Here is a 20,019-nt window from a genome sequence, read left to right as displayed (position 1 = left end):
CAGTGCTCCGATGGCATATCTTTGCATGGATCTTTCATCCTCACCAGTGTGGATGAGACAGCAGAAGTCCCGTTTTAAAAACATGCTGGGCTTTTAATTCATTCTATTGTATCAGTGTCTCTTCCATTCTCACTACTCAGACACAACATTTTGACCAGAGCAGTAAACTGAAATCCCACCTTCTCCTGCCTTTATGGTTCCTAATGGACTCTTTGTTTCATGAAGTGTGTCCCTGCCCTCTCATCAGCCTCAGCTCTTGCCCAGCCAGGGAAACCTCATCGATAATTCCCCGATGCCGCTGAGTGCGCGTTAAGCAGCCCTTGCCCGGCCGCCTCGCCGCACCTGCAGCCGAAGCTCACCCCGCCGCATCCCTCGTCCCGCCGGGCCCTTGCCGTCCCCGGGCTCCCCCCGGGCAGGGCGGCGGCGGGGCCGCGCACCCCCCGCACCCCGGCCCTCCCCGGCGGGCGGGCGGGCGCCTCCCCGCCCAGTCCCGTCCCCGTCCCGTCCCCATCCCCATCCCGATCCCGATCCCGGTGCCCAGGCGCGGCGGGGCGGCGGCCGACGGGCGTCCTCCGCCGGCTTTCTGCCCTCGCCGCTGGCGACCAGCGACACCTCCGAGCGCCCCGCTCCTCCCGCTCCGGCCCCGGCTTTGTGTGCGCGGCACCAGCCGCCACCTGGGGCGGGCGCGGCAGCGGTGCCGGTGCCGGGGGTGCCGGTGCCGGGGGTGCCGGTGCCGGGGGTGGCTGTGCCGGCAGTGACGGTGCCGGCCGTGCCGGCGCGGCCCCGCACGATGCCGCTCCGCGGGCTCCTGCCCCTTTGTCTGCTCTGCCTCCAGGCTGCGCTACCGCTCCGCGGCCACCGCGGCCGCTACGCCGGGTAAGTCCGCCCGCGCCCCGCTCCGCCCGGGCGCAGCACCGCGGCCGCGCTCCCTCCGCTCCGCCGGCCGGAGCCGGCTGGTGTCTGCGTGTCCGGGCGCCCCTCCCGCCGCCGACCTGGTCGTGGGCTTGTTTGCTGGCGGTTGTAGCATGTAGTTCTTGAAAAAGCTGCTGCGAGTCTCCGCTGGCCAAAGGAAGGATGCTACGCTGGGGGAAAAGAAAAAAAAGTTTGAGTGTCCTTGTGGAAAAGGGAATTGCGATTATGCAGGGGGGAAATACAGGGTTTTGAGGTTCCACTGTGCTCTGAAATGAATGAAGATCCGTATTTCCTTTAGGATACAATTATAGGGAAACCTTAAATTGTTTCTAAAAAGTTGAACAGTGTGCGCTTATATTAGAGAATGCATAGAAGTCCAAGCAATAAGGGAACTCTACTGAAAGCAAGTGGGGACTAAAACTTGCACGTGCATTTCAAACTAGACTTTTCTTTTTTTGTTCCAGCGGCAGTTCAAATTTGTGTTACAAAGGGAAAGATTGAACTAAGCAGTAGTAAAAAGTGAGCATGCCTCCGAAGTGTATGTTCTTTGCCCAGTATAAAGACTTTGGTTTTAGTAAGTATTTAACATAATAAGTTTAGGATGCAAATAAAAGGCAGTCAAATATAGGAGCATTAGAAGCCAGTGGCATGTGTCAATATACGATATAAAATTCTTTCAAAGTGACCAGCAAATGCATCAGGAAAAGCACACCTCTCTGTGGAAGTAAGTACTTTTTATTTTATTGGAGTAACCAAGCCAAGCATAGGAATTCCCCTTCTAAAATGAAGTTTAAAAAAACATTCCCTAAGCTTCAAGGAATTGGTAATGTGATATGAAGCCATTCACCCCTGAGTCACTATTAGTGATAGAAAATAGTTAAACACTTGACAGCTGTTTTGCCATCTCTGGTCAGTTCCTCACGTTCCAGTATCTGTCTGTGCTGCGAAATCAAACAGGCCACCACAGTCAGGAATGCTCCTGACAGTGCCAAAAAACAGCACGACAGAAAACTAAACTGTTCCTTAAAGCCAGGGTCCCACTGTAAGTTTTGTGCAACAGCTCTGTTCTCTCTGTCTGAAGCCCATAGCACAGGCATGGTCTCCATGGTCTTGAATTTAAATTCAAGATAGCATTCCTTTTGTTTCCAGATGACATTGAGATGAATAACACATTGTCAGGGCTGGTGCTTAAATTTTTCTGAATATTAATCACATAAGTTATCTACTACTTTCAACTAAATGTCAAAATACACATTTTACTATCCTCCACGTAAGTGACATCATCAGCTCTAATCAAGTTGTTTCAAAGAGAATAACGTGCATAAAAATTCAAATATTGTACCTCTGCTCATTAATGTAACAGAAGAATTTTGTTCAAAGTTTTAAAAATAATTTTATTGTTTCAGAACTTCATATTCACAAGGTGACACATGAAAGACCTGTCCAAATTCTCTTTTGTTGATCTCTGTTTTAGAAGCCTTTGCATAGACTCTAGTCCAAAAAAATGAGACTTCTAATCAGCTTCCAAAAGTTGGAAGTTGGACAAGAAAATCACTGCCCAAAAAGAAAAGCAAAAAAAAAAAAAAAAAAGCTAGAGTTAATTATAAGAACTCTTAGTCAATAGGCAATTGTAGTAGGGGGCCAAGATACATTTACAAGCCTTGCTGAAAATGTGGCCAATATTTGAAACAGAAACCAGAATGTGTACCACATGTGTAACACAAACTGGAAAAACAAGCTAATATTTTTCCTACTCTACTAATATTTTTCCCCCCTTTACTAATATTTTCCATTTCTACTATCCTGGCATTATTTGTGTCAATAAAAGATGATGGAAAGTTAATTTGAAATGGCATGGAGATTTCTACAGAGTTACAAATATATCTTGTCCATCTGTCATCATCACAGTGTCCTGGGCAGGATGAGTTAAATTCTTCTGTGTGCGCCATTGATTAGAATCAGTTGAGCAAGTATTGCCATTACTACTGAACCTGACTGTCACTCAGGGGAAAAAATTTTGGTAGGGTTTTTTGAGAAAGCCATTAGGTGGTGAATAGTTTGTGAAAGTTCACCATAGAGAGGGGTGTCCCAACAAACTGACTTCTTTTTGCACCAAAAAACATCTGTGAATCCTAGTAATTTCTATTGTGTCGGAAGCTGTACCATAAAGGCAAAAGGCATTAGTATAATTAGGGCAAAAGAATGAGAGGGGAAAATAAAATTTTTAAAAAGCAATGGAAACGTTTCTCATAAACTTAGGTTAGCACTTGGAGGCACACATAATTGTAACTCTTTAGCTGAGGACTCAGACCCAAGACAATGAACTAACTGGAAGTGCTCGTGTTCCTCCAAACTATGTCAAGCAGGCCAGGTATGCCATATGGGCACATCTTTAAGTAAATGTGTTCTACATACCTTTGGGAAGTCAGCAAATATTTGGGGAGTCTCAACAAAGAGGAAGAAGCACTCAGAGCTCTTGGAAAGACTGAGGGACAGTTGTATTTGCCTTCTGCCTCACACTATAAGCAGGAGTTCAGCCTGAAGGAACTCAAGAGCTCCCCTACAGCAAATTCAAAACTATACTCACGCATACTTTTTTCCTTCCTGCATTTGTATGTTCTGTCCAAACATTCCAGGGGAAGTGGATAAGTGGGAGACAAATACACATATCAGGGTTTGGACAGAGTAGATGTGGAATATTCAAGGGGATTTTTCTGGAGGCAATTACCAGAAGCTCACACCAGAGCAACAGGGATAACCAAATACATGGGAATGGTTTAAGTTCCTGAAATAACCAAGTAAACTAGAACTCTTTGGTCTCCAGTAGAAACAATTTAGGCTCTAAGAGATATCTATAAACTCTGAGTCACATGGACCTAGTAGATAGAGATCAGTTATTCACTGATTTTCTTCATTTTCTTCCAGTTACAGGAAGCAGGAGACATAAAATGAATCTAGTAGGAACCTTTTAATGGTTTACAGAGCAGGGTGCTGGAACAGATGGAGTTTTGTGAGGGTTTTTTATCAAATGCACCAATCTTCCTACTCTTGGGAATCATATGAAGAAGGAGTTAGCTTCCCATTAGGAGGTCAAGATTTCTTAGAATAGAAAGTATCTCTCTCATTTGTTCTTTAAAAATCACTACTATGATCTTTTTACTTCAGTTCATGTACCTCCACCTGTACATGGTGGCTCAGCATGTTGCCTCCGATTTCTCCTCCACTTTTTGTTCTTCCAAAGCCTTTTCAGAAGTGTTCCTCCTCTCACCTCTTCTCTTATTTGCAAATGACCAAGTGCAGACAAAGGCTGAAATAACTTGTCCAGTTTTTCTCTGAGGTTTTTGTTGCAAGATTTGTGTCTTTAAAAATATTGAATCAAGATGGATCAACTCTTGCAAAATGTTATTCTTCAGTGGGTTGCAGTACTGCAGAAAATTATAATTTCTTTTGGTCAGATGAAGGCTATGGTACATGCTTACTGTGTAACAACCACATAAAATAACCTGGGAGTCGTGTGGAGGTGGATAGCAAGGAAACAGAGAACAGTAAAGAAATGTTCTGTAATTCAAGATATAATGAGCTGTAGCTACTGGGACATGACATCCAGAAAATTGCATAAACCAACTGTTCATGCAGATAAGGACAGATATCAAATCTGAGAGCATTCAGCAAATTTCAGGTATTTTAATGCCCATTAATACCCCTGCATACCATAACTAAGTACCTCTGATCCCACAGTACCTTACACACAATGGCTGGCAATTGTTCTGTCTCATGGAAAAAACACATGGGAGTGTGACGAAAATGAGTTGCTGAGGGAATAGAGAAGTGGAAAGGAACTCCTCCTGTGCTATTCCCTCTGCAGATTTTTTCCAAATGTTTTAATCAGGGACTAAAAGCTCTGCTATTTAAAAAAAGTTCTTTCTCCCTGCTGCTCGGCTGTCCCTCCCCACCCCCAAGCAGAAGTAAAATGTCATGAACACAACTGGCAAAAAAAAGCATTTGGAAAGCACACCAACAGCATGAGAGGGAAGGTAATTATATTCATTCAGATGAAAACCAAACTTAGTGCTTCTCTGGATGGTGTCAGGGAGCTTCTAAGAGGTGAAAAGCTGTGAGCTCTCTAGCAAAAATAATTTAAGAATCCTTTTTTTAAAATAACCAATAATTCTGTAGTCAAACACCACTGATTCCTAAAACCAGCACAGATCAGTGAAATCCACAACAGCTTTGGGACCACTTACCTATTCTTGTCCCAACACCTCAGCTCTAATTATGTGCTTTCTCATTACCTGATGTTCCCCCTGCACAATAATATTTATGTTGTCCTATAGGAAAAAAATCAATTTTTTATTATTTTTCTCCTTTATGTCCAAGCATGATGAATTTACCTTTTAAAGTTTTTCTGCTCTCCTCATTATAAGCGAAAAATATGAAGTGTTTCAGTTGCTCTTTCTTTCCCTATTTTAATTTTTTTTTCAAAATAATTGGAACAGTCCACACATCCTCATTACCTAGGTGAGGTGCATGCCAGGCAAGGAGGCTCCCAATTTATTATGGCTGTGTCTAAACTGATACCCAGGTTCATGTCACCATGTGAGCCTGGTTCCCATACTTATCCAAACTGGGACACCATTGTCTGGTGCTGTGGCTTCTGACCTCTACAGCTAGAGAAGATGTGGAAAAAAAGCATGGAAAGCAAGGCAAGATATAAAATATCAAGGCATGGGCAAGGCTTGTGCCCATACTTAGGAGCTTTGAACCTGTCCTAGGTTTCCTAACTTATATGCAACCTATGGCCTTTCAGTAAGTGTAAAAGAAATTCCAGTAAACACACTTTCCTCATTTTTAGAAGTGTGTATCTTACAAATGAGAATGTTGTCTATTATTAAAGAAAATTCATGTTCAGGGTTGGATCCAACAACTATGTTCTGAAAAAAAAAAAAAAACAACAAAAAAAACAAAAACAACAACTGGGATACATCTAAGAGGTACTTAGAAAAAGATACTTTTAAAAATAAGGAATTCACATGTAAAATCTGCCTAGACCCTCAGTTTGAAACATCCTCTTTCGATACACCAGCTTCACTGTCTCATGAAACTAAGCAGGAAAAGAAATACAGCTTTTCTCAGAGCTTCTGGTAGTGGTTGCAGTGAGCTCCAAAGCTCCCACTTCTACACTATACTCACTTGCAGATGCTGCTCCTGTGAGTTCACACTCATAGGCTCCTTAAAATGAAGTTCTTAAATCTGAACGTTTTGTACAGGACTTAGCAAGCACTTAACAGGGGACAGACACTATATAAATTACATATCTATTGATTTTTTTTTTTTTAGTTAAAGAAAAAAGGAATCTAAAATATGTGAGCAATTCACATAAAAGACAGTGGAACCTACTTTTAGTCCAGAAGGAAACTCACAGTTCTGAAAGGAATGAATTTGAAAAAGGGAGATTAAAAATCTGCTTTTCTTGAATACACTGCTGATATTTTATAGGGAACCCTTAGCTTCATGCACTGCATAGGACTGTATCCCTCACTGCACAATAAACAGGATCCCAAAGTCTCGTCTCCTGAAATTCTAGTATCTGTAAGAATGTCATCCACACATCTGAAATGGCCTTACATGGTCAAAATGCTGTAGGAAACACTTATTGTTGTATCCAGTTGAAGGCGAATGGACACCATCAATCATCTCTCACTATCTCCTGGAGGTAAACTCTGTCATCTGTTTTGCAGAAGGGCTCTTCACTTGTGTTTCCTCCTTAATTTTACTTCTGAATACATAACAGAAACTGTACTCACTCTTCTGTAGTAGAACATAGTGTTTAAGAGGTCACTGTGTGCATAATGTTCATGCAAAAGTCAACAAAAAAAGCAATTATAGTGATCATATATTGGGCATCTCTCCAGTTCTGCAAGCAAAACTTTCTGTGAGCATGCATATAGCACTAAAACTGAGAACAGCAGTGTAGGCCAACAGTCAGTATTTTTACTGCTCAGGCAATATGATTTGTTCTGCTCTCAGGCAAGAGATTAAAAGAATTTTTCTCAATACAAAGTAAAAATAGAAAATAATTTAAAAGAAACAGCATCGTTACTGCCCCGTGTCCATGTAACTTACATATTTATGTTGTCAGTATTTTTTTTCCTGCAGAAAGCAAGTGAAATCCATGCTCTCCATCCTATTTACCATAAGCAGGTTTTGTTGGAAAATGAGAACCAATAATTATGGTTATACCTTAGACCTCTCTCTGAAAACTCTGCTGTGGGTAAAATACCCACATTTTTTTTGCTGGTTTCAGATTTGCAAGGACACATCCACAGTCAGCAAAATTCTGGAGACAATTAAGCCTAATTCTATTTTTTTTTTTTCAGTTAATTATGGTTTTGATTTAAAGGCTTTATTCACATGACTGTACACATGGGTACAAAGTTATGGTTCTGATTTGATGTTGGTATTACAGCAAAATGTGCATGAGTTTCAAGGGTGCTACTAATTCGCACCTCAGTATATCAGATCAGAATTAGGCTTTAAACAGACTGATTTTCAGGAAAATATCTGCAAAGAAAACTCCAAAACTGCATTTTATGGAAGGGACCTGAGAGTAGGTAAGCCCAATTACTCTGAAATATACTCAGACTAACAAATGGATGAGGACAATAAAATCCATTTTTTAAAATTATTTTGTACCTTGAACTTGCCAAATTAGGAGGATGGGATGGGAGCTGGAATCCAGCAGTGGACAGGGAGTATGAACTCTTTCCTTCTGTGTCTGCCTGTGTAGGCTGAATGCTCTGGAGAACAATGCTCTACTAAGCCTCCTCTTCCTCTGGGGAACAATGGGACTTAAAGTGTATTTATTTAAAGAGAATCCACGCCATAAAGTTGCCACACAAAACAATACACAGAACAGCATTTTCCAAAGAGATGTTCTAGGTTGCTTAAATACAGCCGTGGAAAGAATAGATGTAGCCTACCAAATCAAAACAGTTTTTCTTTTCTTTATGTTCTGCAGCTCAGGTAAGGCTGTGATACAGGGGAGACTACCACAGCAGGACCTTGAAAATGAGTTTGTAGGGGGTTTCTTTTGGTAAAATTATTGTAAGAAAAAACTAATGTTTCTTATATCATACTATATTTCAAATATCTTCAGAATAGTAATGATACAGTTAGCAACACCTCATGGTTGACTCAGAGATAAAAAAAGAAGCTCTTTTTAGTTGAGATTAAAAATAATCTCTGGGCATTCACAGCCCAGAAAGTCAAACATATCCTGGGCAGCACCAACAGAAGTATGGCAGCAGGTCGAGGGAGGTGATTCTGCCCATCTGCTCCAGACTCATGAGACCCCACCTGGAGCGCTCCAGTGCATCCAGCTCTGGGGAGCACAACATAAGAAGGACATGGACCTGTCGGAACAAGTCCAGAGGAGGATCATGAAAATGGTCAGAGGACTGGAGCACCTCTCCTGTGAGGAAAGGCTGTGAGAGCTGGGGTTGTTCAGCCTGGAGAAGACTCCAAGGAGACCCCATCACCACCTCTCAGTACTTAGAGGGAGCTTACAAGAAAGATGGGGACAAGCATTTAGCAGAACCTGTAGCGGTAGGACAATGGGTAATGGTTTTAAACTAAAAGAGGGTTGATTTAGATGAGATAGATGAACGAAATCTTCTACAATGAGAACACTGAAACACTGGAACAATGTACTGGAACAGCTCTGGTTGCCCAGAACGCCATCTAACCTGACCTTGAAGGATTCCAGTGATGGATCATCTCCCACCTCTCTGGGCAAACTGAACTAGTGAAAGATGTCCCTCCAGGGACATTGAAGTAGATGGCTTTTAAAGTTTCCTTCCAACCCAAGCTATTCTAAATTACTTTAGCAGGCCTAATGAAAAACTCTTCAATTTATTCCACTGTACTCCTACCAAGATTACCACCAGGTGCTACTCTGAGGCTGCAGTGCAGTCATACAGCCAAACCCTGCTGTAGTCACACTAGTGGCCACCTGCTGCCACAGCAGTCAGTTGTGCTGCTGCTCATCCAGATGTGCAGTCTCTGCTCAGGGACTGGCACGTCTCTGCCTGCAGCAAGACAATGCCAGGAGCCCAGAGTGGAAAAAAACCCCACTTCTTCATTTTTTTTCCCCTGGGACTAATTGACAGCTTATCAGGTTGTGATTTGGCTGCTGCAGAGCCTCTTCAGCACAGGGAAGGGGAAGGAATGGCTGGGTTTTTGGTACCTGCCTGTGTACCTTGAGTCTGTTGTCTCCCTATGCACTGGAGACAGTTGTCTGAAACCAGTTTATCCCAGGTGTGCATTCCAAGGAGCACACCGTGTGTTTTCCTCAGCAGAATTTGGTGTCTTGCTCAGTCCCGACTGCCAGATTCCTCTCTAGACCTGTGCCAATGTAACAATCGCAAATGAGTATTTCAGACCCAAAGAGAGAATAGTATGATGCTTATTTTCAAATAAGTATTTTCCTCAAATTGCAAAACCAAAGAAAAATTTAACCTTGCTACTAATCATCATCCTGTGGGGCTTTTAAGCAAAGGGATTTCATTATGCCTAATGTCTGAAGAAGCTGTGAGTCCTTCTTTATCTAATGAACAAGACTGGCATGGATAGGGCCTACAGAAAAAATAGCCTCTACTTATTAAATAGGTTGACATTAGGCAAAAATAGTTATTGCATGGCAAAAAAGCAGGGAAGACATTTAATTAAGTATGTTTTATTAGTAGCTCTGTCTTTTTTGTCACAGCACAGTTTCATATTTTCAGAGAAATAAACCTTGAACCTCTTTCACCTTTCAGGGAAATAATACTTGAACTGTGCAGCCCAGCCAAAAATGTGCTCTGCCCAAAATTTACACCAAATAACAGGAGTCACTGTGCAAGCACAATGCCAAGCCTGGGTTGGTAACTCAGATCTCTCTGCAGAATGAGCTTGTGTCCTTGCCAGTAACACACAGGGTAAACATACCCAGCGGCACAAAGACAGCACAGCGTGTCCTTATCCTGCTCCCTTATTAACAGGCAGGATCCCTGATCCATCTGCCTGTGGTAGCAACAACGGTAAAAAATGTAAATGGAGATCATTCATAGAACATAAAATCTAAGTAATTTTCTTTTCCATGTGAAAAATCAAACAGTTTCACCTTCAGTTTGTTCAGCTCAGGTTCTTTTATTTTGCTTTTACCAGAAGCAGCTCTCTTAGTTTTGAAATAGTCAAACATGTAGTCATGTTTTGATACGGCCAAAAAAGCTTCAGAGGAAATCAAAGCATTTGTGTATAAATCTTTTGTAAAAGATAAATAAATGCAAAAGGATAAAATCTTTTGTATTCACTATCCAGCAGCATAAAAATAATTCCTGATGTATTTTCCAAAGCCTAGTCTAGAATATAAAGTGAAATATTTAATTATGCAGGTTTTGATCACTTACTGGAAAGGTTTTTTCTGTTGAACACTAAGTTGTCCTGGAGAGAGTGGTTATTCTCCCTCTGAAGCAGCTGTGAGGAGCAGGAAACGCAGGAACAGAGGGCTCCTGTGTCCAGACCAGGTCTTGGGAGGAACCCTGTGTGCTTGCCATGGCTGTGCAGTGTCTGAGCACATTCGGTGTATCATATCTCTCAGAGGCCCCAGGCAAAGGGACATCATGTGGTCATAGAATCATAGAACCATAGAATTGTTTCGTTTATAAAAGACCTTGAAGATTGCTGAGTCCAACTGGTGACCTAACGCAGCAGAGTCCACTACTGAACCATGTTTCTAAGCACCACATCCATATGTCTTTTGAAGACCCCCAGGAATGGCTGAGATTGGTGATTCAACCATGTCTGGGGACAGCCTGTTCCAATGCTTGACAACCCTCTCAGTGAAGTTTTTTTATCAATCTCTGACAGACAGACACATGATCTACTTGATCAGATCATGTTGCTGATGATCAGATTGCTGATCTACTCTTGCCCGGTGATTCTGGGCCAACACAGAGACAGAAATGTGGGTATTTCAGGCTCAAAATGGGTGAGGGAGAACTTGGACTTTCCTCCTGTCTCCAGCATATGTTGTTGGCCACATGAAATAGTTATATTTTTCAAGGCCTTCCATCTAGCCTTACCTGCCAAAAAATCTCTTATCAAATTAGAAAGTAGGTGTCCGGTGAGTTCAGGTGCTTTGGCAGTTCAGAAGCAATTTAAGAGGGGTCACAGACCTGGAGACTACAAGACATCAGTGCCCCTGCTAGCATCCACTCCCTTTATTCTTAGTTCTTAGAGGGCATGCCACCCACCAGTGAGTTATTTTTCCTATGTTCATCACTTTTCATTGGACTTATTACCCCTTTTTCATAAGATAACTCGTGGTTTTCTTACTTTTTGATAAATGATGGACAAAAAGGCACTTCAAAAGTCTGGTAGTCAGCACAGGCTGCCCTGCCTGACCAAGGCGCAGGACAGTTTGTAATGATTAGCATGTACTATCCACAAACATGAGGAAACAGTATAGAACCATTAAAAAATTGGTTATCTTAAGCCTCTGGGTGATTATGGAAAAGTGGGGTAAAGTCACTGTCCTCCGTGTTAAGGAGTCAGTATAGAGTGGTGCTCAGGATGAGTTAAGCCTTACGCCTCTCCTTTAAGAGGGGCAACCTCTCCAAATCCTATGAAAGGTCCACAGAGGAATGGTAAGTGAAGGGCTCCATTGACCAGGAAACCCTGATTTTTTTGCTTTTGCCAAACAAATCTATAAGAGTAAGGGCAAAACCTACAGATTGCACCTTGTCACATGAGATCAGTCCCAACAATTTGCAGACAGCGAGACAGTGCCATGAAACAGTTTAGGGTACAGAATAGCAGAGAATGACGGATGGACACTTTCCTCTGTGAAATCTGATCTTTCTGCATTGTTTGCCTTTAATCCGGTGACCATCATCTCTACTGCAAAAATACATGTGAGCTTTTATGTGTGACAACTGCACTCGGGGTGGTCTTTGAATCAGAAGGCATTTGGTCGCAGAGCCTGCAGCAAGTCACGCCACTGCAGCCTGCACAGTTATATCAGGAAAAAAGAAGCATGCAGGAGAGGGAAAGCCTTCTCCTGGGTGGTTAAAGGGCACAGGCCTGTGAAAACTGAGGAAAGAGCTTCCTAATATTCAGGTGTATTTACTGTGAAGTGACATTAGCTGAGGGAAGACACATACATTTTAAATGTTTATGCCACAAGTAATGGATGTACCAGGTTTCAGTTATCTTGTTAGAGCTAATGAAATGCAGTCTTAGTGGAGTAGCTAATAGCTGGCCAATAAAAATGCAAAATAACAATTCTTCTGAAATATAAAATAATTTGAACAAACAAAAAAAGGACTATGCAGAAGGGAAATGCAGGGATCTTTGTGGGAGGACCAGTTTTACAGCACCCAGTGGAAAAATTAACTATTAGGGTGGATGTAGCAACAAAAATCCCTGTGGCTCACTGGAAAATATTACTTTTTTCAGGAGAAAGAAAAATAGCACAAATTTCAAAAAAACAAAGGAGTAATTTTTAAATTAGTTGTTGTATAAAGAACTTTGCTTCTTACAAGACTAAATAAATGGGTGAATACAAGGTAATATTTCTAAAGTTATAAAATTGCAGAGACAGTATTTATTTCTAAACTGCATGGCTGTAAAACACCAGATGCCATACAATGAAGTAATCTCAGAACAAGACCAGAATCTGTTGACTGTGAGGAACACACAGATGCTGGCTTTTAGCAATGACGTCTTGCTCATAAAACAGGAACACCACACACTCCTCACTGCATTCAAAACTTGTGTCCCCATTGCGTGTGGGATTTTGTTGTTTTAAGATTAATCATTGCTCATGTGAAACTAGGAAGGGAGAGTTTTAAATTACAGTTTATGAAGAGAGAAGTAAGAGTTGTCTTATGTTATGTTAAGGATTAACTGAAGGAAATGTTGCCTCGTGGTTGAGCTTGGCAGCCAAAGAGGCCTCTGCTGTTTTGGCCACACATTATCCTGATGTATGGCTTAGGTCACTCCTCTCTATTTCACAAAAGCAAAAAATGGAAGCACAACAAAGAGATATGTTTTTCATTTGAGACAGAAAAAACCAAAATTCCACCATAAACATAACGTATCACCTCATATATTGTGCTGTTTCTTGCATAATATAAGTGTTTGGCAGCTTGTTCTTAGCCATGGAGCATGCCAGCTCCATCTTCCATGAAACTTGATGTAATGATAGATGGTCACAAAAAAAGTGTAATAAGAAAGAAGCTGCAGAAATATGGAGCCAACAATTTATGGAGTTTTTAAAACTCTACATTTGTGTGGTATTAATTGACACAACGTATGAATTGTAGCTCAAAATGCAAATATTTTGCCCATTGCAGCTTTATAGACTGCAATAATTGCAAATGGAAATGAATTCACCCTATGAATTTATCCCAGTGTACAGTGTAAAAAAATAAAATTTAAATTGAAAGCATATAAAAGCAGAGAATGTGATATTAGCTGGATTTAAAAAAATAAAATAAAAAATAAACACAACTGTCCATCTGGATTCTGTATTTAGTGTTTAATGGACATGTACTGTTGCTGCTAATTAAAAAAAAAAAACATTTGTTTGCATTTTTGATAAATCCCATCAAAGCAGCTGTCCTTTTCGAGGAGAAAATATAGAGCAAAGCAGAAGTTCATAATTCATGCATTCAAGATAGCATAAAACAATACAGACATTATATATTTTTTTCATCTAAGATTTCACTCTTTGAGACCATTTCAGTCAAATTGAGACACATCCTATTTACCTGCTAAAAACTCAGCAAGATCAAATCAACCAACCAACCTTCCCTAGCTCAGCATTTCACCTTTAGATGGGAGTAAGCACATAGAAGCTCTGTCTCATAAAAACACTGGGTGCTGCAGCAGCAGCAGGAGATTTTTTAGTGAAAATGCTGCTTGGGGGACATATCTTGGCAAGCAGCAGCTCCCTGATGGAAATAGCATTTGGCATCAAAAAGTTCTCTCACAGAAGCCCTGTGCGCTTAGTTTCTCAGCTGTCTTTTTTCAAAGAACCTTTGCTTTTGCTGTCTGTGCAGGTGCTGAGCTGAGATTGCAGCTTGCTGTGTAAAAACCTGCTCCTTTTCCTCATACCTGCCTCTCAGTTCTCACCTCTCTTGTTCTTCATTGTCCTCATCTGTCCTCGTAAACATCCTGCAGAACCATTCTGGGTAGGGATTGAGGCATTTTACTACCTGCTGGCTCAGCACATAGTTCCTGATATTTGCTGTTCTGTGGCTGCAGTGTAATTAGGCAATAGCAGTTTCAGCTCTAAAACAGGTCTTTTGGACAGTGGGCCCAGACAGTATGATAAATAACAATCTTATCAGGTGAAAATAAGCTCAACAATTTTTTGCAATTACGAATATTTCCAATTTAGGGATTTGATTTCAATTGGACAAAAGGGAAGAAATGCTGATGGGATGATTTGTTTAAGGAGATAGCAGCTCTCTTCAGCGTTTCATTAATTTTTGTGAGTAATTTTATCAAGAGATATCTTAAATCATACTTAATATTTTCATCAAGTATCAACAGACAAAGCTCTGTTTTGTAATATGTTGAGTAGATGTGAGCAATGCTGAGAAATAACAGATACCTGAGCACAACTGACACCCTCTGAACTTGGTATCCTGGTCTGCTGCATTCCTTTGGATTTTGTTGGTGTCTTTTCTTGGGTTTAGTAGTTTTCTCTCTGTGAGAGTTGGAAATAGGGATCAAAAAAGAGGAGTAAGCAAGAGGTCATAAACAATAGCTCTGAGAGACATAATCTACTCTGGTCATTTCAGTCCAGTGTAACACACCCGTTTAGTGACAAGGGACCCAGTGTCCTTTTTCACTAAAAGTTACAAGTATATTTTTATACCTTCACAAAGATACGTGCATCATTATCCATGATACCTCCAAACCTGGCAAGTCAAAGCAACATACACAAAGATAGCTGTCTTTCATACAGAAAGTATGAACAGCATGATGTCATGCAGTCAGGTAGACTAAACAATCTGTCTTTTTCAGATAAAAACTATAAAACCTTAAGAAACATTTACTGTATCAGGTATGTAATGAAAATTACAGTAATAAATCTGACATGATTTAGAAACTGTGTTCCCAGGACAATTACAGAATGCCCTAGGCATTTGCTGTCTGCCTGCTCTTAGGCAGAACATGTTTACACCATGTTTCATAAATCCAGCTTCTGCAGCATGGAGGGGTTTATTCTGAGGGCACAGCAGTGAATTCTCTAAACAAAATGAATGATGTAAAACCTCAAAGGGCAAGTTTGGTATCTCAATGACAAAGGCACAATATTTAAAGGAGATCTCTGCATTTGTGGTTTGTTGTAGTTTAGCAAATTATGTTCCAGATTCATGTTAAACAAATAATCAATGTGGTAATGCTTTTTAACAATCAAGTAATAAACAGATGCAACAGCATGTCTCAAGAAATCAATTGTAAGTTGTTTTAACAATGCATAAAACATCTGCTTATTACCTCAGATCTCCAGCATGGAGAGTGGCACTAATGGAACTTGCTGTGTGTTGTCAGGGTCCTGAGGCTTTCCTAGCAGCCCCTTCACCACCCTGCCTTCTTCCAGTAGAAGAGCCAAAATCATCCCGTCACATTCAGTGACTGTTCCGAGCTGTGACTCAGTTGTAGCCACACCTTGGACTTTGAAAACACAGAGTCTCTGCTGTGCCAGTCAAGAGTTTTGGGAGAGCAGCCAAGGTACTGCAGGGAGGTTTTGATGGAATTGCAACAAACAAAATCAGAATCCAGCCAAACATGAATGTTCCTTAATTTGAGGAAAAGGTGATTACTGGACAAATGGGTAAAATTTTCACAAGTTTCAGTTCAGAGCATTAAGCCTTTTTTTTTATCTCTGTGGAGGTAAAAACCTTACCATCTAATAACAGCTGTGGCTTTTCTGTTTAGCAGAGCTCCCCAAAAGTCAATTCTGTTTCTTTTCTTGGTAGCATAAAGGATTCCCAAACCCTACTGCCTTATTTCTCTGCTTAAAGAATATTTTTCAAGTCATACTTTTCCTTCAAGCTTATAGCTTTGTTGTCACTTTAGATAAAGTAAATAACACTGCCATCTGATTTTTTTACCTATTGAATTTCTGGGGGGAAACACAGACATTAATTCAGGAACCTGCATAATTCTGGGCAGTATTGGCTAAGAAAATTCATGTGTTGAACAGATGATAGTAAACAAAATGCTTTCTCCAGAAGTTACTAAATTCTCCAAAGTGAATGAAACTGTAATGCATGTTAATTCAACTTAATTCATATCGTGATGAGAATTTCCTAACCTCATTCCACATTTCTACACAAATATTTGTATTATTTAGCTGTAAACTGAGTTCATTAAATGAAATAAGGAAATAAGACACTCTGTACTCCATTTTACAAACATTTCTCCATAAGTTAGGTCATATTGGTAGCAGATTTTGAGTCCAGCTAAGTCCAAAGCACTAGAAATAGTAAGATAAACTATTTAAGGTTCACTTTTTGTGTGTTTTAAATTGGCAAGAAGTAACTTCAACCTTTTGTTATTAAAAAACAAAAAAGGAAAAAAAACAACTTAGGTATGTTGGTGATCACAATACCTCCCATAAAATTGTAAATGTTTTATGCTGTACTTTTGGGATATCAATCACAGGACACATAAGCAAAGAGTCAGTGAAGAAAGAGAGTCTTCCAGGCGTGACACATCTGTTTCTTTGGCAGCCTAAACAGACTCTATATTGCCAGCTTTACATTGGGTCTTTGAGTTTGCCACATGCTTTATCCAATGATGGGCTGTCTGCACTGCCATGTGTTCCTGGTTGCAGCAGCTTTAACATTTAATATTTAGGTTTATTCCCCTCCCTTCTTTCTCTTCAGATGATCTCCCTGCAGGAAAACTTCACTCTCAGTCCTCGTGCTTAGGGCTTATGGCCTTGCTCTTCTAAGCCTGTAAATATACATTTCTGATCAGGACTGGGACAAATATGCTACTACTACTACAAGAGTTGTGATCCTGCATCAGCAACAGTTCTACACTCAAAGACATTCAAAAGCAGCAATTAAAAGATTTCCATCTGTACAAGACTCTTGATGCATCCATTGACTGGTCAGAAACTTCTCAATTGCTTTATTTACTAAAACAAGGCTCTATTATCAAAAATCTAGTACTAGAGGAAGTCAGCTGTAAACTGCATTTGTCAGTTATGAAAATGGATCTAGAATCATCTGGGTATGTCATCACAGATTGCAAATGGGCCCATTTGTGTATATCTTGATTTAATGTGTTCTGCAGAAAAGCACGTTAGTCCTTTTAGAAGTAGATGGAATCCGCTGTTAGGGAAAAAAGAGCCTTCATTATCTCCTGGATATTGAGTCCTAATAAAACATGAAATTGCTTGAAAGAAGTATCTGTAGTTTCCAAATTAGGTGAAATAGAGGAATTTAAATAGTTCACTCTTAGTCTATTCAGTTTCTGTACTGGTTACAGCATCCTGGTGCACTTGCGCCTACAGCTGACTCTTCAGTCTGTATATAAAATACTTCTGTAGTCATGGAGTCAGTTATATTCATGCTAATCTTAAGAATTACCTTTTTTTTTCCTCCACAGACCATGTAATCAAAAATATCAGAAATATTACAGAAAATAAGTTTACACGGTGAATCTATATACTCAAAGCCAGCAGGTGAATAGACTAATGCTTTTGTTTTTCTGTATCCATAATTTCTCTTAGAGTCTGCTCAAACTGAACACTCGAAGTCAGCAGTGACTGGGAAAACAGAGCATTGCAGATGTCACCCCTCACTGACTCTGTGCTACTTGTCACAATGGCCACTGACTGCACCAGTGTGTTATGCTGAGTGACAGTCAAGTGTTCAAGTGCTCAAGTGACAGTCAAATTTCTTCTAAGCAGCCTTTCCCCTCACTTCATCTCCATCTTCTTCATTGCACTCCCTGTTCCTGTGATAATGGTGCTCCCACTTCTCTTCCAATCTAGTGCTTATTTAGAAATTGTTACTGCCATCAAACCTCAGACCAGCAGTGGGCACAGAATGGATTATCAATCTTTCATAAAAGTATGCTGTTGAACTAGTTTGAAATTTAATAAAATAGTTCCACTTATGGCATTAGTATCAGAGAACATAAATCAAAGAGTTCTGCTTCTTCCCATTTTTTCCACTGTGAAGAGTAACGTAACAAGGGAATTCAGCAGCTACTCTGCTCCTCAGAGGATTCCCAAAGGCAAGCTTTAGGTGTCACTCATTAAATGTGAGCATGAAGGAGAATTATAGAATCAGGAATCTCTTCACTTTCACGTCTAAGTGATGGCAAATGGCAAGCTAGCAGCCACCCTGCTGTACACCCTAGACCAGCCATGGATCTGGTGTATTTCTGTATTATACCGTATTTATCTGGTCATGTGTAAGAGCGTGGTCATTTACAACAGTGACAACATTGTCAACAGTGCACCAGGATACCCCTTACTGCTGTGGCAGCTGTATCAAACTCTAGCAGATTAATAGGCTTCCTGGAGGCAAATAGCACCCAAAATACTCATCTACCCAGGGAATTAGACATGTGTTCACTTTATCTGATAGTTTATTTCTTAAACAGTTCATTCTCTTGGCAACTGACCTTCAAAATAAATGTGAAATGCAAACATCAGGGCAGGAAAATGAACCCCTAAAATCTATCAAATCACTTAGTAAAATGCATCACTATTGGCTCAGACAGAATGCTTCTTAATTTAAGGCTGACCTTTATATTTTACTCTAAAAATATAAATGTATTCAGTATTCAGCTAAACATGACTACTGAAGAGACAAAAGAAGCTAGAAACATCAGAATCAGTAGTTACACTTTTACATCACTAATTCTAAAAGTTAGGTTAATGGCATGAGGTTCTAAAATCTGTAAGAACAGGGGATTTATGGGTTTGCAAAAGACATTTAGAAAGATATGTCCATGTATAAATGAATTGTTAAAATATTTTATGGAGAGATTTTGAAGAAGAGTGCTTTGGTATCATTGACACTTGCTTAAAACTGTAATATTTCACATAAGAGTCTAATGTGGAGCTGAGAAAGATTATTTTACACATTTAAGTGTGTACTGACTTTGATAGCATTCAGATATCAATGCTTGTGTGACATAGTGCCCTTGTAGGCAGAAAACATGTGTCAAGTAGAGCTGGTAAAAACAAAAGTTACTCTGCATGTTTTTTGATTAAATTGGCCTTTGACAGAATAGAAATTTCTGTAAAGCTTTTTTCATGCTTGTGCTGATGCAAAAAAAAAAAAAAAAAAAAGGCAGTCGGAATATTTAAAATATATTTTATTTTTTTTTCTGGAAGCTAAATATATTAATACTTAATATATTAATCTAATCTATTGATCTTAAAATAGATTAATAATTAATAGATTAATAGATTCTTACTGCTTCTCTGGGAATAAAAAAAATTCATGAGTAGTTATTGACAAATTAGAAGTTATGTCAATAATGACAAACATTTGAGGGCAAAATTTCTCTCTCCAGAAGACAGGATGACTTGTAGTTCATGTGTTAATGACATGGATTTGAGTGGGAAAAATATTTTCCACAAGCAGTGGTGGAGGATATACATCCACCCTCTCAAACACGTGGTCTTCTGTAGGAAAAATGACCCTCCAGGAATTTACCATTGGTAAATTTAAAGTACTTTTGGTTAAATTTAAATCTAAGCAGAGGCCTACTTATAAGTCTTGGCGTTTTAAGTCAAAATAACCACCCTGCCAGGTTCTGTGTGAGCGGATAGTGATGTGCAACCATTCTGATCAGACTGGACCACCTGGTGCTGAGGACCAGACGTTCTCTATGTTACGTGGATCTGGTTGGGTTTTGCTTTGGTCTGGCTGACCTCATTCCACGGACTAAAAGCTGGTTTGTGTGTGGGGTGCATTGTATGTACCCCTAGAGCATCCCTCAGTTTACGTTCAATCAAGTTCATGCACCCTCAGACTGGTCCAATGTGTGTCACAAGCCCGGAGGCTGTGTCACAGT

General features: G+C 40.3%; 1 protein-coding gene across 1 annotated transcript in view; it reads left to right on the top strand.

Annotated features, from left to right (window-relative positions):
- The first annotated feature begins 587 nt into the window (after positions 1 to 587).
- The window catches only part of CPA6 (carboxypeptidase A6), an 82,283-nt gene continuing 62,851 nt past the window's right edge, over positions 588 to 20,019 (top strand). Inside the window, exon 1 of the mRNA XM_038129113.1 lies at positions 588 to 876. Within this exon, the coding sequence (XP_037985041.1) occupies positions 791 to 876 (86 nt within the window). The 5' untranslated portion in view covers positions 588 to 790. The remainder of the gene's footprint in view (positions 877 to 20,019) is intronic.

This window comes from Motacilla alba, chromosome 2 (assembly GCF_015832195.1).
Source record: "Motacilla alba alba isolate MOTALB_02 chromosome 2, Motacilla_alba_V1.0_pri, whole genome shotgun sequence".
NCBI lineage: Eukaryota > Metazoa > Chordata > Aves > Passeriformes > Motacillidae > Motacilla > Motacilla alba.
The sequence above is the reverse complement of the archived record's forward strand: the minus strand, read 5'-3'. Positions and strand labels throughout refer to the sequence as shown.